The sequence below is a fragment of the Emydura macquarii genome, unplaced genomic scaffold (genome assembly GCF_026122565.2).
Source record: "Emydura macquarii macquarii isolate MOO-44397 ecotype Brisbane River unplaced genomic scaffold, CSIRO-AGI_Emac_v2 contig_2473, whole genome shotgun sequence".
NCBI lineage: Eukaryota > Metazoa > Chordata > Testudines > Chelidae > Emydura > Emydura macquarii.
The window spans coordinates 13,848,390-13,875,033 of record NW_027132610.1 but is presented as its reverse complement, the minus strand read 5'-3'; the positions used below and the strand labels follow the sequence as shown (position 1 = coordinate 13,875,033).

Below are 26,644 nucleotides of genomic sequence, written 5' to 3'. Positions count from 1 at the left end.
CAAAACCAAAAACGTTCTTAATCAAAACTAAGCTGCATATAGAGGGTTCATCACGTCGCATTGTCCCTAAATCAAGAGGGCACTAAGCATGGTGTAAGACCTTTTTTAAAAATGGTTATCGGGGGACTGCCTCTTCCATTTGCAGGTGATATGGTGGTTCTTCATCTCTAATTTCTATAATCCTATATAACTGCATAAATTATCATTTTGACCTTTTATACCTTGGTGAATAGTGCATACATCTCCATTCTGATTTTTGATGGATTTGGCAACGTCTGGCGGTTCAAATCTAAATCAAGAAGCCTAGAGACTACACTGACTCATCATCTGCTTTGGATATTTATTTTAACCTCTCTTTCCTTGTGTAAAATGGGAATAACATATGCTTTATGTAAAATTTAAGATTTTTCTGATTAAAAGCTGTTCTAACAATGCAAAGCATAATTACTGATGCAGGATATTCACTGTCTTATAGGTCATTGAAGAAACAGATTTTCATAAAGATTTGGTTGTATGCACCATAAACAAGTGCTGTCCCAGAACGCCCCTCTATTGTGATCTCCCCTGCCTCAGTTTCCCTCTGAGTTCCAAAAATAATCTATTTACATGCAGAGTCTTCAAGAACAATATTCCTTTACTCCCAGGGCTAATCTATTCAGATTAGCCAGCTTCCCATCAAAGAGCTTCCCTTTTTAGATTGAGGGTTTCAAAGCCCTCCTTTTTGGGCCTATGTGTTTCTAGACCTGGCCTCCCCAGTCTCCCCAGTAAACTCTCCCCCTCAAGTTCAGAATCTTCACAGGCCTCCTTCTTGGCGGAGGGCTCCTTTTCAGTCACCTGCCCTGTCAATTAACACTCTCTTGAGCCTCCCCGTTTGGATTTAATAACCCACCCACTTTACAAGGCTCCTGGGCTCCAGACCCTTTAAGGAGCAATGGCATGGGATAGCCTTCTACCTTCTCTCTCCCAGATGCTCCCTGTTCCTCGGGACCATCTTCCTTTCTCCCAATTATTATTTGAGTTATTTTTCTGGCCTTCATCCGCTTTCCCTGGACACATACTTTGGGAGGCCAGTTACCTCATTCCATCTCCTCTGGCCTTCAAGACCAGTGTACCTTGTTATGTGCATCTTACTTCTAAGATTTATAAACAAAACCCAAGCCTACAATTTTTTGGTAAAATTATATTAAAACTACTTCAGAAGTAACAGAAAAGCTCAGTGATGCATGAATCAGCACAGTTTATAAACAAGCTATACAACAAGCCAATTTAAAGTGTTCATTAAATATGTTTAAGTATGACAGGTTACAATATATATGTTCTTCTAATATGACTAAAACTTACCCTGAAAAATGTTTTCTAATGAAGTACTTAGACTTCAATTTTAAAAAGGCATTCCATTCTCCTCCTTTAACTTTTTATTACCAAATTCTCAGAAATTTGGTACTTAACTCCATTTCTCTTTTAAAATAGCTCAGTTCTCTGATTGTGCATCACTCCTCCTCTGAATGAAATGAAGATGTTTCAGATCATATCTGCTGAAGTTTCTTGTGGGAAATGAACAGTGATAATCCTTGATTGTTCCGTCTTACTTGCTTTAATAAAATTCAATACATGGCGGTATGAACCTAGTTCAGCAGTGTTATGTGCAAACTGAACTAAGCTATTGGTTTTCATTTCTAGATACACATGGCATGCTGGTATGAGGAATGTTTTATCCAAAATGCTGAAAAATAGCAGTTTCATTTGTAAACCCATTTAAATTATAAACTGAAAACCACTCTGCTGTTCAATAGAAGAGCCTAAAAAATTGCCTGGGCTTTTCTTTTCCTTTTCATTCAAGACCGATTTCTTTCCCCCTCACATACAGGCACTCTTGAACCACTTTGCTGCTACCACTGTTTAACACTGTTAAGATATATTGACAGCCATAAGGATAGTTAATCAGATTGCTCTGAGGCAGGTACCTATGTATTCGAGCTCAGCAGCAGGGGAGAGATGGTTTAAATACATTAAAATAAGCACCACACTGGCCCAGAGAGCACTGGTATGATTCGCTGAACCAGGTGTTTGGGGCTCTTTGTTGTTCTTGTTGTTGTGAAGATCCTATATTAAGCATAGAGTACCTTGCTATACTTGAAATTCTGTTCCTTTTGTCTCAGGCTCTAGAATACCAGAACAAAACATTAAAAAAAACCCATCCCTCCCTGTGAAAGGATATTATTGCACTTAATTCTAATAGGAAAATTAGTCTTTTGTAAAGGTATATATCTATTTCAAGCTTCTATGTCCTGAAACACATATATCTTTGCATCTTTTCTTTAAGCTTCTGGTAAAACAAAACAAGAAAAGTCCATGGAGCTGTGCAATGATGTAAAATAGTGCTCTTGGATGGTTTGAAAACTATCCCTGTCAGAATCTTTTAAATTATTTAAGTGCCGTCTGTGAGCCTTACCCCGAAGTAAAAAGAAACCTTTTAAAAATAACCACTTATGATGTAATTGTAACTTCCTCGTAATTAGACTAAGGGTGTGTTGTTTATCATTATTAAAATTGTCTTGATTGGAAAACCTATAAGAGAACCACTAGGTCCCATAGGCATTGTTTCTTAGCAGTTTGTGTGTCTGGCCACTGAAAGGCAGTACTGCACTGTACTTGAAACAGAAAAAATGTGTGAATCTGGCAAAGGAAAATTAATCTGCGTGTAACTGAATACCAGATACTCAGATGCATTTATCTGGGCCTATTTATAATCCCTTTTGCTGTTAGAATTGCTATATCTTAAAACTTGATTGTACTGAAATACTACCCTCCTAGCTACAATAATATATATTTAGGTCCAAGTGGTATTTTCTCCTACCTCTTCATCCCACTGTGACCTTTGCTCTTGTATGGGAAATTTCATTCACAGCTACACGCTGATTAATTGTGCAATTGTTTTGGGATTAAAATGATCATACTTTATGGCAGTTAGCCTGGGTTCAGTTTCCTTCATTGCAGACTAAACCCATGACTGACATGGCCAAATGGTTCAGTATCAAGGGAAAATGGTTAGTGGGCCAGTGGTAGGACTTTTATTAAAAGGATTATCTGTGCTGTGTGATACTGAATTTGCTTTTCCTTTAATAATAATGCAACAGCATGCACTGCATATTTTGTGTAAACAGAGAGTGCCTGGTAATAGATTAGTGACAGAGGAAATTCTACACTTCCATCAGGCTAGATTCCTAGACACAGAGGGTTCTATTTTCTTACTCCTAGACCAAAACAGTTTTTAAAAATTGTGGTAGTCCTGAACTTGGTCATAAACATGTGTTCATGAGGAAGTTGTGTTAATTGCTCAGTTTTATAAATCAGGTTAAATCTGAGATATCACTTTGTGGTGGTGTTGCTATTAAGGGCCTGATCCAAAACCTATTAAAGTAAATGAATTTTTCTGCTGACTTCAGTGGGTTTTGTATCTAGCCCTATTTGTGTATAGAACTGCAGGTATGCATGGCTTTTTGCTCAAGAATTGTTATTTATTATTTGTTTGTTACTGTCAGTTTGTTCCGCTAGGTGCTTTTCAGCTGTTCCAGAAGGGATAGTTCAAGTTACGAGAAGCTTGCAATCGACGGGTAGATAGACAAGCTAGAGCTGGCTGAAAGGTGGAATTATGAAACTTTAAAACAAATGTTTTGAAACGGAATGAAAACCTGAAATTTCCCATCAAATGGGAATTCCAAAATTTTGTTTGAAAAACAATGAAACAACATTTTGTTCAAAATGTTTGTGGCTGCTTGAAGCTGCAGCAGACCACTAGGTGGGAAGCTGGTCAGCTTGGGGAGCCTAGGAGCTTGGGCACTAGGGCTTCTGGCCAGCCTCAGCGCCCTAGTGCTGTAGTAGTCTATGTGCCATGGACTGCCTCAGAGCTGTGAAGCCTGGAAACCTGGGCTGCTGAGTAGTGGGGGACTTACGAAGCTGGGAATGATTTTGTGACAGAAAATGAAAATTTCCAGTAAAACTGAAATGTTCCCATTGCAGGAAATTGAAAGGAAAAGACGGGTCTTTGATATCTTCTCTAGAGGAAGAAGTGACAAGACATAGTAATGGCCTATATGAGGGCTGAAGGAAGGAGGAAAGTTCTTAGATTATGGGCTTGGGAAACAATGAGGCTGGTGGAGTTTTCTATCTTTACGGAAAAGGTATCACTTAGTGGAAGGAGGGAAGATAAATTTCACAATGGCAAAACCAGAACTCTTTTTCATTGGCAATAGGACATCAAAGAACAGAGACTGTTGCAGGGGTGAGTATGAATGAAGGAGCCTATGTTTGATGTAGAGATGATAATTGAAGCCATGAGAATGGATGAGTTCACCCCAGGGTAAAGTATAGAAGGAGATGAAGGGGCCAAGGACAAAACCCTATGAAACTGACAGAGCGAGAAAGGTGAAGCTGGAACTGCCAAGGGGTGCACCGAAGAAGCAGTCTGAGTTGGTGGAAGAACCATTGTTGCTACGGAGATGCAAGTTTCAAGGAGGAGAATATTGTCAACTATGTCAAATTGGGATACACCATTTGAGGATGAAGAAGAGGAGAGCCAGGAAGAGATTGCTATTGCCTTTTGTGAGTTCAGTGAAGTGGCATGAATGAGATGAAAGGTAGATTCCAGAGAGCCAAGAAGAGTTCTTGTGTTTGGTGATCTCTATTAGACACTCTGATGCTATGGGGATACAATACATTATAAGAATATAAGCGTAAATAGTTGTAGAGACATCCTGCAATGTGAAGGTGGTAAGACTAGATGAGCATGATGGACCCTTCAGGCCTTATAGTCTATGAGTCTATGAAAGACAGTGGGAGTAGACAATATGCTGAAAGAGCATGGATATGTGGAGAAAGAGGAGAGAGGGTGCTAAAAGCAGAGTTAAGATTTTCTTAGGATAGGGAAGATCATGATGTATTGAAGACAAAACAAAGATGGGAAGAGGTGAGTTTTGAGTAGGGAACTGAAGGAAGAAAAGGAAGGTAGCATGGTGTACAGGGCTAGAGAGGACACTCCTGGCACAGGGCCAGTACCGGACAGTTTATTTAAATGAAAAATACAAAGGGAAGAGTGCAGGGCTTGAACATTGGTGTTATAGGAGATGAGATAGGGTGGGGAGGAACAGTGTGAGCTGTCCAGAGCTGCGAGTGAGGACAAAAGTTAAATTTGATACAGAAGCAAATCCAGTGAAATAAATCAAAGGCCCGTTCCACACCAGGCAGAAGTAAGACCCACTTATGGCTCCAAGCTTTCACAGTCCCTGCACTGCTACTTTTTCATGTCATAGCTTTCTGGCATCTTAAGCTATGTAGTCGGTCAGTGCAGTAGTGCATTGGTGCAGCTCATATAAAGTGGAATTGTTGAATTAAGCTAACCTCTCTTTGGGAGAATTTTTGTGTGTGAATAGATGCCATTTACTCATTGCTGCTTACTGTGGTAAGTGGTGATGTCTGATTAAAAAGGACGTGAACTGTCTGCTAATGCTTTGCACAGAGAGGCCTTTCACAAGACAGCCCTAATAGTAGTTTTTAAACTCCGTGTTCACAGATAACACCACATAATGACTATTTGCTGGGGATACTATATTTGGCAAGATACCCTTCTTTCCTCTCCTTCTCCCAAAAATTCTTCAAAAAGGTGGTGGTTTAGGAAACTCTTTGTTGTCTAATCAGAATTGTAGCAGCAGTCCAGTTCTACTTCATGTAGCAGATTCAGGAATGGTATCTACCGTATCTTGTAGTGCCCACATTTCTGACAGCTTCTCCTATACCTTGGATTTAAAGGATGTAAACTTCAGATGGTTGATGTGAAAGTTTTAAAACATGATTCATCATAAATCATACTTGTTTCTCAGAAAAAGATAGTGATGTGTTTACAGAAAGCGTGGTATTTTCTGAAGTTCCCTCTTTTTAAAAATATAGCACAGTTCTCGGTAACTCAACAAAAGAAAGAAAGACCAAGTGAGGGATTATAGCTTGTAACAAGGTATAGTCTGGAGAGGAAGTCCTCTCTTCAGGAAAGACCCACTGAACAAAAAACCCACACGTGTGTAGAGTAACCTATGAGTTATCAACAGCATAAAATGGAGGTTGAGGAACATGTCAGTTATTGAAGTAAACAACTTTTAAAATTAAGAATTGTATGTCTGAGCTCTCAGTCCTCCTGCTTCAGGATATAGAATGTTCAACAGTGAGATCAGGTAGAAATTTACTCCTCTGGAACAGCATTGAACAATTAAGTGCACTTTTGAGGGTGTGGAGGCTTGATTACCTCTGACTGGCAGCAGGATACTAGGCCATTTTGTCTGGCAGCATGGAAATTCACAGTCCTGTGAACCCTGATTATAATGATGGTGGCTTGTGCAGATATAATAATGTGAGGTGTGAGATTGTGTACTGTTTCCGAGGCATTAAGCTAATATCTGACACCACAAGCACCTGATAAAGACACAATTGCTATGTAGCTTTGGATGTTTTGAACCAAACGGTACCTACAGTAACATCTTCTGTTCATTTACAGAGGGCACTCTTGTAAAGAGAATCTCATTATAAAAATCACTGCTTTGCTGGAAGGCTTTCACAGCTTGATGATGCAATTGTCACCATGGCGATTTCATTCCCACAGAAAAGAATAAATTCTATGCAGTTCTGCTTTTGAAATGTGTAAACAGCAGATACCTTCTAAAGCCTTTGTCTAAATCTCCACCTTGTAAGATAAATTGGAATGGAATGTAGGAAAGGAAGTACATATATGTCAATGGCAAATTTTATTTTTCATAAACAGCCTGATCTCCAGAGATGAGATGTGCATAATGGCAGATTAATGAAGTGGACATGAATAAAAGAGTTTGAGCCAAAGACAATAGGCAGGGAAGTATCCTTTCCTTAGACTTGAGAGAATTATTCAAGCACTCTGCTCTGTGAATTTCAGTTGAAGTCTGATTCTCTTTCTTTAAAGAGGAGCTGCCTTTCTGTATTCTCCTATTGTCCACGTTGCAGGCAGCAGGCAGACATGGCTTTAAAATTTGCATTTTAGTGTTTGACGTAACACTTTTTGCAAGCATTGTCAGTATGCTTGGGCATCTCGTTTCACAGTAATGACCTGTATAAGAAGCCAGGTGCAGGCTGATTACTCTCTGATTCAAACAAAGCCAAGAAACCACTCTGGATGTGTAACAGCTGATCACTTCGTTTGTCTTTCTCTAGCATAGGACTTCCCTGGAGAGACGCTCTCTCGACTCATTTATAACTAAACTACTGAAAAATATACTTTAGGGAGCAATCTTGCACTGACTGAGGGGATGAACAAGATGATATAAGAATTCTCTTCTATCTCGGAGTGTGTTATGATTATGTGATTATTCAGGAGCAGACAATGGATATCAGAGTTACAATTTTACCATCCTAATGCATTACCTAGTATTTGCAATCACTCAGTGAAGTCAGTGTCAGCAGACTTCTTGGGGTTTGTCTTCACAGCATTTTGGAGCAAGCCTCACGGTTCGGGTGGATGGTCTTGGGCTAGGGGAGCTCACGCTAGTGTTCTAAAAACAACTGCATAAATAGCACTTTGAAGTTGGAGTTTGAACTATGAAGTCTAACCTGGGGGTTACTTAAATTGAGTGGCTTATTTTGTTTTAGCTTAAACCTATTCCTAATACACTTCAGTTACATCAATTTTAAACCACGTTTGCATTGGTTTTTTTTTTTTTTTTTAAGGTTTCCATTTAGCTTTATGCACTAGTTTAACTAAATGTGATTTTTAAATCACACCTGTAGTAAAAACTGCACCACTTTGGGTGTAGACAAACTCCAAGTGAACAACTTTCTGATTACTATTACTTATTTGCTAAACTCTGCTACAGTGCTTAGTGCTGTACAAAACAAAAAAATAAAATCTGCCACTGCCCCCAAAAACTTAAAACCTAGAAAATACACACTCAGGAAACAAGGTGCAATGGGAATAGACCAGTGGGACTTCTTAAATGAAGTTCCAAAACTCAGTACATTTGTTCATGTTGCAGAAGGGATGGGTGCTTTAAAAGGAACTTGACTGAAGAGAGTGTTAAGGTTTGGCAAATGTATTTAAGAAGGGTATTTTGGGAATGGGAGCAATGTGAAGAAAAAACACACACTTGGGAAGTAGAAAAATATGACAAAGGGGGTATTTGAGGCTGGTGTCATTGGTGGAGCACACAGAGAGAGGTAACACAATAAGAGGTTAGGTTGTATATGTATGTAGGCTAGAGCTCCAATGCTATGGTGATGGGTGTTATGAAAACTTAGATAGAAATTCAGTTGTGAAGAACTTGAAGGCAAGGACAAAAAATTTGAACTATATATTGACAAGTCAGTGGAGAGATACAAACTATTGCATCTCAGTCACCCCTTTTTTGGTCTGGTTCTAATGTAGCCTGAAGTATTCTAAGTCAGAAATCTGGCTTTTGCAAGGTTCTCCATGTGTATACACTGTTACCTTTCCAAAATCCTCAAGCGTTTTGGACTTTCCCCATGGGGTAGGGTGCCATGGTTCTGCATGAGAGGTTTATAACCAGTGGCTTTCCAGTCATTACTGTTCAGTTGCAATCTGCTTAAAAAAACCCACCACCTTGAGAAACCCTCCCACCCTCAGCAGTTAATTTGGTCACTTACGGATCTTTTAATGCAATAGACACTGAAGGCGAGGGTTTCCCTCTTTGCATGGGAAGGATGTGGTTCAGTTGGGCAGCTCTCTTCTTCCTTGATAACCATTACAACTCCTATTTCTACCATCAGTCCTCTTTCAATCTTGTCATCCTCAATTCACTTGCTCTCCCATATTCTAGTGGAACTCAGAAAAAGTGAATCTGCTCCCTCTGCTGTCTGTGCAGCATTCCTGAATGAGTGAACACTGTTCATAGAACTCATCTGTCCTAAGGTTGGTACAAAAATATTTAGCTGTAAGTTATTATATAAAGAAAAACTTAAAAAACAAAACAAAACAAAAAAACTGTGGTCCTGAGTTCTTTGCCAAATGTGGGGCAGCCAGAAAGAATATCATTGTTCACCACATCAAAAAGAATAAAATCACCAGGGAGTAATGATGCTGAAGTTTCTAAAAGGATATTACAAGTAATATAACTTTAAAAGCTCTTCTTTAATCTAATCTATATAATTCACACTGTGTCCTTTGTTTTTTAAAAGGTAGTTAGATTTCTAATTTGTTTTTAGAAGTTGTCAAAATAGGATCAAAAAGGCCAAAGACAGAAGTTGGGAATATTGCCAAACTGTTGCTGGATGGCTAGTGAAATAATTGTAGAGAATGGAAACATTAAGCCTTTTCTTTAAAACAAAGTTAAGAGTGAATGTAATGAAATACGGCTTCTGGTGTCCTCAGCTATGAACACCAATCTACCCTTCCCCAATTCTGACTTTCTATATCAGGTTTTTTTAATCTTTTGCTCAACATGAAGTCAAATTCCTGGTACTGACTTGATTGCTTAGAGGCATGACTGCTAGAAAGTGGCTCTGTTTTCTATGGGTTACTCTCTGTCACTCTCTCTTTCACCTAATCAGTATGTCCTGCTTAAGATGGATTTTCTCCTCTCCACTTTTCAGTTAGCCCGGGGAAACTGGTATGGCAAATCTTCATTGTCACATAGCTTTTGTTGAAATAGCTGCAGTAAATTTTGCCTGCAAAACTGTTAGCTGATATAAATGCTGTCAAAGAATATAAATGTGAACTGTAAAAGCAAATTAATTATTATAGCTACTGGATGCAACCTCTTATGTAAACAAAAGGCTCTAACCTCGTACCATAGTGATACATCTTATAGTAAATGTGACATTTATATGGTTCTATCTTCTTTATATTTCTCTTCCAGCAGTGTCCATAAAAATGTTTCTTACTCATAACAGATGGTCAAAGCACTGCTTTGAAATTTCTCTGGAGAAGAATCCCTGTTGATTTCATTTCACTTGAAAAGTGTTCATGCAGATATAGACTTGGGGGAATTTATTGTTATAATTATTTTTATGAAAGATCCCATGTTGAATGCATTCCTTTCCTTTTCCTTTGCAGGTGATGTGCCTTCAGGATTTCTTTGGTGATGATGACATTTTTATTGCATGTGGACCAGAAAAGTTCCGTTACCAGGATGATTTCTTGCTTGATGAAAGTGGTAAGAAGATGGAACATTTAAAAAAAGACACAAAGTTAAAGTGTGGGGCAGCTTTCCAGATCTTACCTGGCCTGTAAAATAAATACAAAATTGTGTCAGTTCAGTTTTAGATACAAAATCAGTATGTCTATTCTTTAATTTTGATTTCTAATACAGAAAACAAATGATGACTGAAAGCTTACAATGAGGTTAATAAGGCCAGTTATCAACTAACTCACAACAAATCCCTATCTAAATTGCTATTTCATAGCAATATTTATAGGAAATGCAGGTAGTGTGGGTGGCTTACCTCCTATTTTATATGATCTTAATTTTAAATCAAATTTGAATTGTTGTTCTGGATCTTCTACCAATCCTTCTTGGCTTATCTCCCATGTAAATTTGTTCTAATTTGACATCACAGAACTGCTTAAAATTGTATCTCTTCCTCCCAACCTTCCCATCTAAATTCTTGGAATCTGGATTTTGGTAACCTCCCCTTGAGTGGCATGAGAAAGGAAGCTAGGCTGTATATGGAAGCCAGTTAATAATGATAAATTAAGACAAAATCCCCTGAGAAAACTCAGTGAGATTTGTGTTTTATGTAAAGTCTCTCAGACAATGAACTCTTAACTTCACTGGAGCAAGTAGACCTTAGAGGAAAAGGTTTTTCTGGTCTGATCTTGTCTACCTTTTATTTAAAAATGTTTCTAAGTGCTGGATCATGAGTAGCAACCAAGAAACCGCAAGTTATTTGTGCATCAGTAATTTAAAAAAAAAAAAAAAGGTGGGGGGGAGGGCGGCAAATTTTCTCATTCATTTGTGATGTAGATCAGGACCTGTCTAAAGGGATTATTTTTCTCTCTCCTTGTCTAATTTTTTCCCTCAGCAGCTGAATGAATATATCTTCAGCACCTTTTTTTTTCTTTAAACCATTCATAACGTATATCTGAGTCGTACAGGACAGTCTTTTTGGTTAGAATAAGGAGAAATGCCCTGATATTCGTTGTAGATACGTTTAAAGATCACCACGTTCTGATCAAAGATATATATATATACATATACATATATATTATATTCAGCATATAATAGAAAATATTTGTCTGGCTTACCTATTGAATTGGAAATTTTTCTGGCTTATCTGGATCCAGACTCATAAGCTTTTTGAGGGTGGGGAAAGCCCTTGATCAGTACCTGTATTATAAACTGGAAGATGAATGTGAAAAAATAGCTAACACATGCTGGTAACCAAGGAAAGTGACATTCTGAAGTGCCTTGTGCATGCTTACATGCACCCACTTTACAACTGTATAGAATCTTTCATTGTAAAGTTAATATGAACATTTTATACCAGGGTTGGTCTGTCCTACATTGACATGTACTGTCGGCTCCTTTGAGGAGTAGTATGGTAAGTGTTGAATAGCAACAGACAAATTTAGGACTGGAGTTGAAGATGCAAGGGGAAGTCAGTAGGCAGTGGTACAGTTGCCCAAGTTGGAACATAGCCAGAACAGTCGTGCTAACACTGCCCTTACTCCTGTGAAGAGTGCCAAGTGATCTTTAATGACCAGGACCTCTGTTTTTTCTTGTCTGGTCTGCAGCTCCTAGCACCACACTATGAACTTTGTACAGTGCTGACTCAGAGGGAAAAGTGGCAGCTGTAGACTTGCCAAGACTCCTTCATGTAGATGTTTTATGGAGGTCTCATGTCAAAGTGTTGACCTGGCCTGACTGCTTAGTTTAATTTGCCTGACAAAGCATCCTGTCTGTAAGGAAATGGTGTCTGTTTTTGGAACATTTACACTTTGTTGCCTAAGGGCAAAATAAAAATGAGCCGTAAATCCTTAGCTTGTGGACGTTTACCAGAGTGGGGCACTGTGTTTGGTTCTCTAACAGAGAGAACTTCAATGAACAATCAGTTTTTATGTTAGGAATTAGTAAACATAGTAAAATCTGACCCCAAAGTACATTCTTTTTCATTGCAGGGTGTGACATTTTGCAGCCCCTTAATTAGCTCTGCTACTCTGCATTTTTTCTTGGGTTTTTACCGTGCTGAATTTGCCCAACTAGCCTACAGTTGATGGCTGACACACCCACCCACACTTTCCAGAGATCAATCTCCCTAGGGCTCTCAAGTTGTTACAAATTAAATAAGTGAGATTTCAAAAACCTCTGTTTTGAAACACTGCAAAAAATATTTATCAAAAGTCTGAGATGCATTAAGATTACTAGCAATAATTGAGTTTCACTCCAAATGGGTGGGAATTGGCAGGTCTGCCTCTGCTTCCCTGGAATGCAGCTGGAAGTAGCACTTCAATACATCTTTTCGCTACATTTCCAGTACTTGCTGATTTCAGGCAGATCATAAATACCATAAGAACAACATCTATAATAGTTTGGCCTGAACAAAGGAAGTGAAGACGGGCACCAACTGAAGGTAGAAGGTGGGAAATTAATAGGCCACGCTTTTTTGATCTTCAAGGTTCTATTTACCTTTATTCCTATTTTATCAGGAAAAAATTGCCCATCCTTAGCTCAATGTTTACCTTCCTTGTTGTAATCTCATATGAAAAGGCATTGCATACCCATTAGTGATCAACTGGAGGAGCTCCTTCAGTTATTCATCCCTCTTAGAGGGAAATAGTCTGTACAGTGAGTTAAGAGCTTTGATTCTCTTTCCCTTGATATTAACTTGTAAGTGTGGTGTTTGTATTTCACCCTGTTAAATACACAGTAAATAAAGACCCCACCACCGGACTTCCTGGCAACCATGATATTTGATCTAATTTGTGGCTCATCCTTCCATGAATTAGACAGTCTTTGGCTCAGCTACAATGGGTGGTTTCATCTTAAAATTGAGGAGTAGATATTCTTGGTTTTCCAAACTTCTGTGAGTAAAGGTATTTCTGTTCATGATTTGACTTTATTTAAAAATCTAGCAGAACATTCTGATATCTGTCTACTTTCTATATATAAAGAAAAGCGGCATTTTGTACATGCTGATTTATGCTATTACCTCTGTGATAGATAGCCGTGTATGCAGCACTGAGCTGTAGTAGCTGCTACATGGGAGGCCTAGGTACTTCAGTCAAGGAGCTGTATTGACCTTGTTTCTGATGTTGGTTGTTTGCTGGCAACAGGATTATGTAAAAACTGACAACAAGATCAGTTAGTGTAACTTTTGTGCACTTGGCTTTCCCAAGGACCTGTACACACAGGATGTCATCTTGTGACTGCAAAACATTAACATAGAATATATGTACTAAAATCTTCTAGTTCAGGACTCTAGATTAAATTTTTGTGTGGCAAATGATCAAAGAAAAAAAGTGATTATTAGTGAAGCACACTCAACTTCAGTCAGATCATCAAGAAAATAAGAAATTTTCTCAATTCTCCAACCCTGGTTAGCCTTCCCAATTTCAAGTGTGTCTGCCTTAGAATATGGCCGTAGCCATCTTTGTTCTAGTCTAGAAGCATGAATAGCTCACTGTTTTGAGAACTTTTCTTTAAGTCTAAAATTGCCAGGTTTGCTTTGCTGATGCCTGATCAACATGGTGTTCTTAAACAATAATTCAAAAGAATAGAGTAATGGCAAGAGGACAGCTTCTGATAACACCACTTCACGTTGACAGAGAGCCTATGGTGCCAGATCTAGGGTCTACCTGACTTTGTACAAAGTCCCAATTCCAGGTCTTCTTTCTTTTTACTGATGTTTTACAGTACTAAGTTTTGTGGTTGGTGATGTTGTAGTACATTTAATTTTCATCTTTAGCTAATGTTGGTTCAGTGCTTTGAAGCTATAAGCATCACATAGTATAAGTGTGAATTTTATTGAGACACTTCCTGTAAAGAGGCTACTGCAAAACAGGCCAAATTAATATCTGCTGCCAAACAGAGTTCAACAAATATAGAATGGCTGGATGTAAAAACAGGTTCAGATCTCTTGACAAGGACCAATATTAATGTTAATGGAAATAGTGATAAAAATGACACTCTTCTAGGGAAGAAATAATTTCACCTTGACTTGCTGGACCAATGTTAGTCCTGAGCCTATGTTCTTTGTGCCAGCAGCTTTACTACGTCTTCTTGCCACGCGGAAATGTTGTGCCATGAAAATCTGATTACCATTTCACAAAGAAAAAAAAATTAAGGTTAGAAGTATCCTGTTTATACTTGGTAAGTTCCTGTAACCTTGATTGTTCTGTCCTTCCTGTGAAAAGGAGAAAGGGAAAAATCAATCATAATTCCCATCTATCCTGGTTTATAGAATGCAGGCTGATGTGTTAAACAGCTTTTTGACTGGATGCAGGAGTGGAGAGCCTGCTGCCTGACTCGCTCTGCCCCCATCAGAAAGTGACATTTTGGCAATGGAAAAATTACCACAGGTTCTGGGTGTAGCCAGAAGGTGTGGCCTCCCTCTGAGATTGACACAGAGGGAGAGCCAAACCCCCTCGGGGGTTGGACCCCAGAAAGACAACAGCTGACCAGAAACAGGTAGGCGAGGCTAGGCCTTTAAAACTCAGGTCTGCTCGCTCAGTCAGGCCAGGGGCCAAGGGAGAAGGACATCTCTCTCTTGGTACTCGAGCCTAGGGCTGCGCCCAGCGTCCACCCAGAGGAAAAGCTGCCGGATCTACCCACGGCATGGGGCCCTGAGGATCCGGAGGAGCTGCCTGAACCGTATGACCCGGAGGAAGGCCTGCCGGCATTGCCTAGTGCCGGGGACCCTGAGAACTTAGAGGAACCACCCTCTGCAGAGGACCCCGCACAGTTTCCGGACCTGCCGCTGGTTGACGGTGAGGGACTCATGGGACTCCCGCACACCTTCTACCCCAGAGACCCAGAGGGAGACGACTATCCCCAGGTACTCTAGGGAGAGGGTGGGAGGAAGAAGCCCAGGGAAGCCGACTATGGTGCGGCTGAGCTGACTCTCGCTGTGAGTCAGCGTGTTTCGGCCAGAGCCCTGCTAACCCAGTGACGGAACACACCATCCCTGACAGGACCCTGAGCTGGGACGCAGTGGAGATGGGTGGGCCTGCATCCCCCTCCCCTCTTCCCTCACCATGACCTGGGGAGAATGCTGGCTGAGCGCCAGAACCTGTCCCTTACTGCCTGCCCTGCCTAAGGGCTGGGCCGTAGACTGCTGCTCACCCTGCTAAGGGCTTAAGCCTGTGTGGGTTTGCCTGCCTGCCCTACCAAAGGGCCAGGCCAGAGACTGCTGACTCGCCTTGTCTAGGGCGTGAAACTGTGTTTGCTTGCTTGCCCTCCCGAGGGGCTAGGCGGGAGACTGCTTCTTTGCCCTGCCTGGGGTTCAAGACTTTGCTGGCCTGCCTTTCAGGGAGGCTAGGCTATAGACTGCTTCCTCACCCTGCTGAGGGCTGTTTCCCACTGCCGGCCTGTCCCTGGCTGAGGGCTGGACCATAGACTGCTGGCACGCCCTGTGGGGCAAGAGACTATTCTCCCAAAGGAGCGGCCTGAACCCAAGGCCTGCCCTACTGAAGGCTGGAGGTGTCCCCTTAATTCGGACTCCCCGAAGGGCGTAGGTGGCGGGAGGTGTGGCCTTCCTCTAAAATAGATGCAGAGGGAGAGCCACCGGTGACGCCCCCTACAGGGGATCTTCTACGCTGGGGACTCAGAGATATAACTGTATTTTCAACAAAGGCATACATATAAAGTTTTCCAGTGCAATGTGACATTGTAATATGTCATCAACTATCAGGCTTGAGAGAGATTCTGTATATAAGGCAGATACAAACTAGGGTGTGATGAGCTAGACTCCTACTGTATATAGGGAACTTTTACTTTAAGAAAATGTTAATTCTCCCCAGTATACTTTCCTAAATGATGCAAGACAGTCCTACTCCAACAGTTTTGTGGCAATATATGATGAGTACTACAGCTCATAATTAACTTGTTCTGGTCCTTGTTTTGTTGAAAAATACCTTGGATTGTAGTTTGTTTAAAAGAGAATGAGCTCAAGAGAAACATAACGGATGTTAAAATGTTCGGAACAGACTAAGTGATTAGTATTCAATATTATATTAACAGCTATAAAACAATCTATTAAAGCCTTTTTTCCTGTTCAGGAATTATCCAGTAGCATTTTGATTATTTTATAAATATGTTTATTATTTGAATGTTTGAATTCTTTATGCAATCATATATATTTCATTATCCTATACTGTATCTGCAAGCTATTTGCTTTGAGTGTACCTTTGACTATTTGCTATTTCTACCTCCCAATATTGCACTTGTCAGTATTTCTGTAATACACTTCAACTTTTTATCTAACACATTTTCATAGAAATGTGGGGTTAACCGGGACCTCAAGAGATCATATAGTCCATCACTCTGTGCTGAATCAGGACCAAGTATACCCAGACCATCCCTGACAGGTGTTTATTTAACCTGTAATGAATTCCCTCCAATGATGGGGATTCCACAAAGTCCCTAACTATCTTTGCAGTGTAGGAATGGTCAATAAGTTATAAGGCACAGGTTCTGCTCCCTCAATAGATGACTGAAAATTTTATAAGCAGGAGGAAGGACATCAGAGTCAAGATGGCCATGTGGACACTTATCAGCCCACACCTTCGCTTACACCATTTGCATGCACATTTACATAGGTTACGCTTTGTATGAATGTTTCTGTGAACAAAAAGTCTCTGTCTCGTAATAGAAAATGGTTATTTAACTTTTATATTACAGTAGCCAGTCATCAAAGTCAATCAAACAGGATTGTTATAGTTGAACCTAATTCACTTAGTAGGTTGAAGCAAATATTCTTAAATGTTTTTGCAGTAACTGCCAGCTCTTATTTTTTTTTAAATAGTCCAACAGTGTGAAACGTTAATCAATAAAGTAGAATTGGTCAAAAAAATCCAGTTTATTTCCAGGAAATATTTTGAATGAAATTATTTTAGGAAATTTTTATATTACTTTGATTTTTTTTGCAATGAAAATTTTGTCAATTCTTTTCATCAAAAGCTCAAAAATTTCATTCAAATCAAGCTATGTTCACAAAACCTTTCAATTGTGATGAAACTGCATTTTTTTGAGCTGGAAAAAAAATTTGGTGTAAAAATTTAAACCAGCTCTAAATAAAAGGAAACAAATGTGAAGCTGTCTTATATTGCTTAACGTGGAGATCATCCACTATAGTGAAGACTCTATGGATGTTGCAACAGTGATCAGTTAATGGCTAGAATGAAGGCAGAATGTATTTGCTTTTATTTTTTTATCATTTTATGTAGCTGAATTTTTTAACTGTAACAGTATTTGTTTGTTCTTATATCATGACCTCTTGGATTTAATTTAGATATTGGAATATTAGAATTATTCAAATAATCATAGGAAGAAAAAGTGTCACTGTAACTGAGTAGCTATTTCCTCCGCATTAAATATCTGTTATACTTTCAAATGCAAAAAGATTATGGTCCTGTTTTTAACTGCTGGTTCCATGCATAAATTAATGTGTATGGCTGTGGATAAAGCAAGTAAAATTGGTATGCATAATGGGACCGATCTTCTTAAGTGTTTTGTGTGCACTTGAACCCCTAATTTGCTCATGTGATTACTGCTTTTGCATATATGACTTCTTGTTTTGCAGCCTAGGAGCATCATCTGTGGCTTATGCAGTGCCTCATTCAAGCAAATAGAACAAGACTGTCATTTCTGCTTTCTCAAGGCAATGACTCCTGACTATGTTAAACTGCTTTGAGTGGGCGTGGGGGGACTTTCATCCATCCTTTCATTTCAGATTGATAGCGTTGCAAAACAAAAGGAAAAAACACCAAGTAGTGGTGTCCTGTGAATTACCTGTGATTCAGTCTCCTCTGAGATCCATTAAGCTGTTCAGTAGCTAGATGGTATAATTGAAGCATGAGGAAATAGAATGGATTTTTTTGATGATGGTCACTTTATGGTTTCCAAATGCCGATGTGCATGAGCACCATGCTCTGGAGCCGGAAAGTTTTCGTAGCAGTGGCCGTTGATCTGCCCACGTGTCGTGCATTTCCTCATGCTCTGTCAAGGGCATAATAGGCTGTGCAGGTCAATACCTCTCCAGTTCTCTCTTACCACCACATGGCCTGAGTTGAAATCCCTATTCCTTCACACTCTTTGCTTAGCTAAGAGAGTGACCTTCTGTCATTTTTTTTCTTATACATAGTTGTAGGTAGCTGTTCTACTGTTTATTCTATGTGTTTATACTCATAGGTTAGAGTAGCTCTTCCCCCCCCCACCACTGGGGAAGATCTCCCCTCCCCCACCTCTCCGTTCCTGGTGACTATGCCTCAGCTTCCAGGCTTTAAAAACTGTGCCTCTTTCCTGCGCTGATTCTCTGTGAGCGACGAGCACCAGCGTTGCCTGTACTGCCTCAGCGAGGCCCACGTTGTGGCCCGCTGTACTGTCTGCAAGTCCCTCTGGCCCCACACGTGGGCATCTAGAGAATTTTGTCTCCAGAAACTCTTAATGGAGGAGGCCACGTGCCCACAAGTGCATACGAATCTGGGACCAGCGGAACCAGCGGCAAGTGCTCCTCCGACTACTTCCACAGCAAAGAATTCGGCGGTACTGAGGAAGTCAGACAAGCCCCACCATGAGACCAAGAAACATGGCCACGGGCATAAGAGCAGATCTCCATCCAGGACTGCTCAGAAATGCAGTGTTTCCTCCTTGAGCTGCACCAGGTTGGTTGAGAAGTCATGCATTGATCCCGCTGGACCAGCTCTCAAACTCCTCCAGATAGAGGGTTAGGAGAAGTGCAGGCAGGATCTGCCGGTGCAGGGGCCTGCACCACTGACCACACTTGCACCTTCATGGGCATGTCTCCCACCCGTGCAACTCCTTGTACTCCCGTCCACCAGGAAGTGGTGCTGTCAACAGAGGAATTGCTTCTCCCGTACCTTCGCTCCCTACTACAGTCAGGATCACTGCCCACTTCAGTCCTGCCCTCTCCGGCGGATGAACCCCTATTGCTGCTGCTGGAGTGGCACCTCCCTTTGCCACACTGCAGCCTTCCGGTACTGACCGCACTCCCGTTACCAGAACCATCCTCCAAGTCCAAGGGATTCTCGGAGCCAGACGCCTTATTCTCACCCATCCCCCCCACCCCTGAGAATCCAGATTCGTGCCACTGGCCACCTCACCCCCTGGTTTATGATCCTGCTGCAGAACCGTGGTACCACCACCTGCGCCGAGAGACCCTTATTATTGGCCACCACCCTGGGATCCTTACTGGGGACACCAGGCCCCATCGGTAGCCTTGGACCAGTTGTCCCCCATGCGCCCTCCAGGGCCATCTGTTCATGAGGAAGAGGAGAGAGAGGTGTAATTGGTGTTGCTGGTTCCCAAAGTGGCCTCTTCATCCCCGGACAAGACACTTCTTCCTGCCATCCTATCCTCACCAGATAACCACTGCCAACATCAAGAACTGATCCAGTGGGTGGCAACGGATCTGGGACTTTCATTGGAGGAGGTTCAGGACATGCACCATCAGCTCCTGGACATCCTCCAGCCCCAGGGGCCTTCTTGGGTGGCTCTTCCCATCAACGAGGCCATTCTGCAACTGGCACAAACTGTGTGCCTCTTCTGCCCCCACTCCTAAGAGAACAGAAAGGAAGTACTTTGTCCCCACCAAGGGAACAGAGTTTCTTTTTACCCACTGTCCCCCAACTCCCTGGTCCATGCAGCACTGGAGCAAGCTTGCTAGCACCCTGAAAAATCTCCCCACCCTGGACAGAGCTGCAAAAAAGATGGACCTGTTCAAGTTTGCCAGCTATCAAGTTCTGCTAGCTAAATATGACTTTAATAATTATTTGAAGCTAGCCAAGTTTAAGGGTCAGCTACTGCCATACCAACAGCAGCAGTTCCAAGCCCTTTTGGATTAGGGGCTGTTGGTGGCCAAAGTGGCAACACTGCCGCCTGCTCGCTCGCAACTCATAGAGACTTGTGGGTGCAGAGGTCCAAACCACCATAGAGGACCTCCCTTTCAATGCCCAAGAGCTTTTCAGCAACAAGACTGTTGAATCTCTTCATTCCTTTAAGGATTCTCGCAGCACACTCAGATCTCTCGGCATTTATACACCAGCACCAAGACTCAGGCAGCAAAAGCAACCATACCCTCCCTGACCACAGGCCCCTTATCCGGCATACTACCAAAGCCAGTAGAAGGCGTCACATTGACAGCAGTGATCCCAGAGAACATGCCACCCCGCCTCCACCATGACCACCCCATCAACCCTCTCCTACCAGCAATCTAAACAATACTTTTGATATATATGTCAAGAACTGCGACCTACTACCCAGTCCTCTTGTGGTGCCCCATATCATCTTTGGGGGCCATCTTGCCCTATTCGTTCACAATTGGGGCACGATCACCACAGACAGTTGAGTACAGAAAATCATCCACCACAGATACTCCATAGAATTCCTGTTGTTTCCACATCATTGTCCTTCCCCCCACCCCCCAACTTGCTCCCCTACCCAGGGGACTTCTCCCATCAAGACCTTCTCCAACAAAAAGCCAGTGCTTTTCTCCTCAAGGGCACCATAGAGCCGGTCCCATCTCGCTACATGGCATGGGGGTTCTATTTCCCGTACTTCCTTATCCCAGAGAAGGACAGAGGGCACCGTCTCATTCTGGACCTTCAAGAGCTCAACACCTTTATATGAAAATCCAAATTCCATATGATGATGCTCACATAGATTATCCTCTCGCTCTCCCCAGGAGCCTGGTTCACAGCTCTCGATGTGAAAGATGCCTACTTGCAAATTGAGATCCACCCAGCCCACTGAAAGCTTCTCTGATTCTGAGTGGGACACAGACACTACCAATTCCGAGTCCTGCCTTTTGGCATAGCAACGGCTCCACGGATGTTCACTAAAGTCTTTGCCCTCATAGCAACATTGATGCGCTGTTTCAGCTACTCTGTGTTCCCTTACCTGGATGACTGGCTTCTTGTCACTCTCCTGCCAATGATTCCTCTCTGCCGTCCTCACTCTCCGTGCTCTTCTTGCCTCTCTTGTGGTCTGTATCAACGAGGTGAAGTCAGTATTTGTACCTACCCAGACAATCGACTTGATGGAGGTGTGGCTCAACTCCATCGCAGCTGGGCTTTCCTTCTGGCGATCACTTCGCCACTATCGTGAAACAAATTACAGACCTGTGCTGCAACCACCATCCACCGCCGTCTCTTCTTTCTCAGACACATGATGGCGTGTACCTCAGTGATACCACATGCCCATCTTCATGTGCATTGTCCTTCATGTGCATCTTCATGTCCAACTATTGTTCTTCTCTGTCTACAGACTGCACAGTGAGTGCCTGGACAGCAAGTTCCTGATTCTCCAAGAGGTGCTGATGTCCTTAATGTGATGGACCGGCCCTTCCAAGATCCTGATCGGTACTCTCTTTAAACCTTTCACACCAGAAGCCACTCTCACAACGAATGCCTCTCTCATGAGTTGCGGAGCTGATAGATTCTAGGGTCACAAGGGACCAATCTGATCATCTAGTCTGACCTCCTGCATAACGCAGGCCACAGAACCTCACACATCCATGCCTATAATAGACCTCTGACGTATGACTCAGTTATTAAAGTCCTCAAATCATGGTTTAAAAACTTTAAGGTACAGAGAATCCACCAGCAAGTGACCCATGCTCCATGCTACAGAGAAAAGCGAAAAAACCTCAGAGCCTTTGCCAATCTGCCCTGGGGCAAAATTCCTTCCCGACCCCAAATATGATGATCAGTCAAATCCTGAGAATGTGGGCAAGACTCACCAGCCAGGACTCAAGAAAGAATTCTCTATAATAACTCAGAACCCACCCCATCTAACATCCCTTCACAGGTCATTGGCATATCTACCACCAGTGGTCAAAGATCAGTCAATTGCCAAATTAGGCTGTCCCATCGTACCATCTCCTCCATATATTTATCAAGCTCAGTTTTGAAGCCAGCAAGGTTTTTTGCCCCCATTGCACCCCTTGGAGGCTATTCCAGAACTTCACTCCTCTGATGGTTAGAAACCTGCATCTAATTTCAAGTCTAAACTTCCTGATGGCCAATTTATATCCATTTGTTCTTGTGTCCACATTGGCACTGAACTTAAATAATTCCTCCCCCTCCCTGGTATTTATCCCTCTGATGTATTTATAGAGAGCAATCATATCTCCCCTCAACCTTCTTTTGGTTAGACTAAACAAGCCAAGCTCTTTGAGTCTTCTTTCATAAGGCAGGTTTTCCATTTTGCGGATCATCCTACTAACCCTTCTCTGCACCTGTTCCAGTTTGAATTCATCTTTCTTAAACATGGGGGACCAGAACTGTACACCATATTCCAGATGAGGTCTCACCAGCGCCTTGTATAATGATACTGATACCTCCCTAGCACTACTGGAACTACCTTGTAATCCAAGGACTGCATTAGCATTTTTCATGGCCATACCACGTTGGCAACTCAGTCATCCTGTGACCAACCAATATGCCCAGGTCCTTCTCCTCTGTTACCTCCAACTGATGCATCCCAAGCTTTTCGCAAAAGTTCTTGTTATTAGTCCCGAAGTGCATGACATTGCATTTTCCACTATTAAATTTCATCCTATATCTATTACTCCAGTTTACAAGATCATCCAGATCTTCCTGTATGATATCCCAATCCTTCTCTGTATTGACAATACCTCCCAAATTTGTGTCATCCACAAACTTTATTAGTACACTTCCACTTCTTGGGCCAAGGTCAGTAATAAAAAGGTTAAATAAGATCGGTCCCAAGACTGATCCCTGAGGAATTCCACTAGTAACGTCCCTCCAGCCTGATAGTTAACCTTTCGGTACGACCCATTGTAGTCTCCCCTTTAACCAGTTCCTTATCCACCTTTCAATTTTCATATTAATCCCCATCTTTTCCAATTTAACTAATAATTCCCCATGTGGAACCGTATCAAATGCCTTATTGAAATCTAGGTAAATTAGATCCATTGCATTCCCTTTGTCTAAAAAGTCTATCTTCTAAAAAAAGATCAGGTTGGTCCGGCACGATCTACCTTTTGTAAAGCCATATTGTATTTTATCCCAATTACTGTTAACCTAAATGTCCTTAACTACTTTCTTTTTCAAAAAATTTACCAAGACCTTGCATACTACAGAGGTAAAACTAACAGACCTGTAGTTACCCACATCACTTTTTTTCCCTGTCTTAAAAATAGGAACTATGTTAGCAATTCTCCAGTCATACGAGAAGCCCCTGAGTTTACAGATTCATTAAAAATCCTTACTAATTGGCTTGTAATTTCACATGCTAGCTCTTTTAATATTTTTGGATGGAGATTACCTGGCCCATCCCAATTTAGTCCCATTAAGCTGTTTGAATTTGGCTTCTACCTTGGATGTGGTAATTTCTACCTCCATATCCTTATTCCCATTAGCCACCCTACCACTATCCCCAAGATCATCATTAACCTCATTAAAAACGGAGGCAAACTATTTGTTTAGATATTTAGCCATGTCTAGATTATTCTTAACCTCCACCCCATCCTCAGTGCTTAGCGGTCCCATTTCTTCTTTCTTTTTCTTCCTATTTATATGGCTATAGAACCTTTTACTATTAGTTTTAATTCCCTTTGCAAAGTCCAACTCTACTTGGCTTTTGTCCTTTTTCACTTTATCTCTACATATTCTGACCTCCAAGAGGTAGCTTTCCTTGCTGATTCCCCCCATCCCCCACCATCTTCCATTCCTTGTAGACTTTCTGCTTTCTCTTAATCACCTGTCTGAGATGCTTGCTCATCCAGGTTGGTCTACAACTCTTTGCGATGAATTTTTTCCCCTTCCTTGGGATGCAAACTTTAAGTAGTTCCTGCAACGTTGACTTGAAGTAATTCCAAGCCTCCTCCACCTTTAGATCCATGAGTTCTTCAGTCCAGTCCACTTCCCCAACTAATTCCCTTAATTTTTTTAAATTAGCCCTTTCAAAGTCAAAGACCCTAGTCACAGATCTATTTTTGTTTATCCTTCCATTTAGTTTGAACTGAATTAGCTCATGGTCAATCAAACCAAGGTTGTCCCCTACAACAAGTTCTTCTATGAGGTCGTCACTACTCACCAATACCAAATCTAAAATGGCATCCCCTCTTGTTGGTTCAGTATCTATTTGGTGAAGGAATCAGTCAGCTTTCACATCCAGGAAAATCTGGACCCTATTATTACTATTAGCACTTGTCCTCCAGTCTATATCTGTGAAGTTAAAGTATCCCATAATCACACAGTTTCCACTAGTATTTACTTCATTAAAAGCCTTAAAGAGGTCTCTATCCATTTCCAAATCAGATCCTGGTGGTCAGATCCAGGTGGTCCCCAAGCACTATCCCAGGGGAAGCTCTAGTAGCTTCCTTCTCCAATGTTATTTTCGCCCAGACAGACTCTGTCTTATCAATTCTATCACTTCCAATTTCTTTACAGTCTACCTCATCATTGATATACAATGATGTGTATATCACCACACTGCAGAGAGCATCTGGACAACTCAGGAAGGCAGGATGCATATAAACATCTTGGAAAAAATGGGCAGCGCATCTCACCTGCCAAGCGTTTTTTCCCCTCATATTGGCCAAGCACATCCAATTAATCTCCAACAACGGCACAGCAGTAGTTTAATCAACAAACAGGGTGGTGCCAAGTCTCCCTACCTCTTTAGAGTCCATCCACCTTTGGAATTGGTGCATCAAACGTCAAGTCGTGCTCCAGGCCATGTACTTCCCAAGCACCCAAAAACCTGGTAGATTCACTCAGCTGGAGATTCTGTCTGAAACGTGAGTGACACCACACTCTGGTACCTCTTCCGCCAGTGGGGCACCCCACACTGGGACCTCTTTGCCATCTGAGAGAATCTCAAACTTCCCCTTTATTGCTTCAGAGGAGCTGGGGGGAAGGACTCACAGTGAGACGACCTTCTCTTCCCACAGATTCCCTCCATTATGCCTTCCTCTACTTTCTTCTCTTCCTGCTAGTACTGTGCAAGGTCCCTCAGGATCGAGTGACTGTAATCCTCAAAGCCCCATTTTGGCTACATCAGTTTCGGTTCACAGATCTCCTAAACTTCTCCACCTGCATACCACTGTGCCTTGGCACACTACTGGATCTCCTCACACAAGACCAGGGCCAACTCTGACATCCCAATTCTGGCCCTTCACTTCACAGCTTGGTTTTTGGATGAGCTTAGGAATAGACAGAGCGTGCTCCACCCCAGTGTGACATCTCCTTACCCAAAGCAGGAGGGCGTCCACCAGGCTCTGCTGTCTGGTGAAACAGAAGTGCTTCACCTCCTGGGCTCACTGTCGTCAATACAACTGCCTATGATATCCATATCTATCATCCTCGACTACCTTCTTGATCTCAGGACATCAGGCATCAGCTCTATATGGGTCCACCTAGCAGCCCTCAGTGCCTTTCTCCCCCTGGTAGAGAAAGGTTCCTCTTTTGATTTCAATACCTGCCCTCCATCCTCTCTGCTGCGGACTTGACTACAAAACAGTAAGGAGGATACTGGAGAGGTGTCGACCAGCACTGCCTACTATACCCTCGTTTGAGAGCATGAGAGAACACGCATGCAGGTCAATGGACATTGCTACAAAAACCTTCCAGCTCTGGCACATGCACACCCATGTTTGGAATCCAAATAGAGACCACACATCTTGAAGAACCTCCAGTTATAGTAAATAACCTCTTCCTTTAATTTCAGAGTTCTTCTGAGATTGGCCTTCCTTTTCTAGTTCTTTTATTTGTTTTTTCCCCATCTTGTTGTTATAATTCATTTCCTCTGTGCTGCTAATTTACTAATTAACTCTGTAGGAAATTAAGTGTCAAATAATACTTATTGTCTTGGCCTATTTCATTCATATTTGTATTTATTATATTCCATGGATCCTTTCTACTCTAGGGACAATTGGAATCTGAACTATTTGCAAACACGAACACTTTATGACCCTTTGCCAGGTAATTCTTTGACCATGCAGTACAGAGAAGCTTCCATTTTCTCTAGTCATCATATGTACCTTCAAGATAAATGGACCTCTCAGTGTTCTCTGCTTCATCATTGAGTTGAAAATCTGACTGTACAGTGCCATTTATTAAACTGTATTAGAATGTGCCCCCAAAGACCTGGCTCTTCATCAGTTGTTGCTGGTTGGTTCAGAGGTTCCTGCACTGACAGAAGTGTATTAAGTGTAATATCACGTTAGAACACCCTGACTCCCCACCTCTCATACTTAGATACTTTAAGGTCCTATAAGTGCAGAGATACCAAAAGTCTTGAATAAGCACACTTTTTTTTTCTAACCAGAAATGTCCACAGATTTTGTTATACTGGCAGAATCATTTGAAAAAAGCATAATTATTAAAAATCCATAATTCATTAGCTTTTAGAAAGTAGCAAACTTTCAAAGGCATATGAGGATAATGTATTCATCCTTAATATTCATTAAAGCT

At 41.6% G+C, this 26,644-nt stretch overlaps 1 protein-coding gene across 6 annotated transcripts in view; it reads left to right on the top strand.

The window, feature by feature from the left end:
- The window catches only part of DCLK1 (doublecortin like kinase 1), a 310,392-nt gene that overhangs the window by 147,514 nt on the left and 136,234 nt on the right, over positions 1 to 26,644 (top strand). For 5 of the 6 annotated variants that reach the window (XM_067562996.1, XM_067562994.1, XM_067562997.1 and 2 more), the window contains one exon: positions 10,082 to 10,181. In XM_067562996.1, the coding sequence (XP_067419097.1) occupies positions 10,082 to 10,181 (100 nt within the window). Of the gene's footprint in view, positions 1 to 10,081; positions 10,182 to 11,761; positions 11,999 to 26,644 lie in introns of those variants that run through there. The other variant, XM_067562999.1, reaches the window with a different exon arrangement.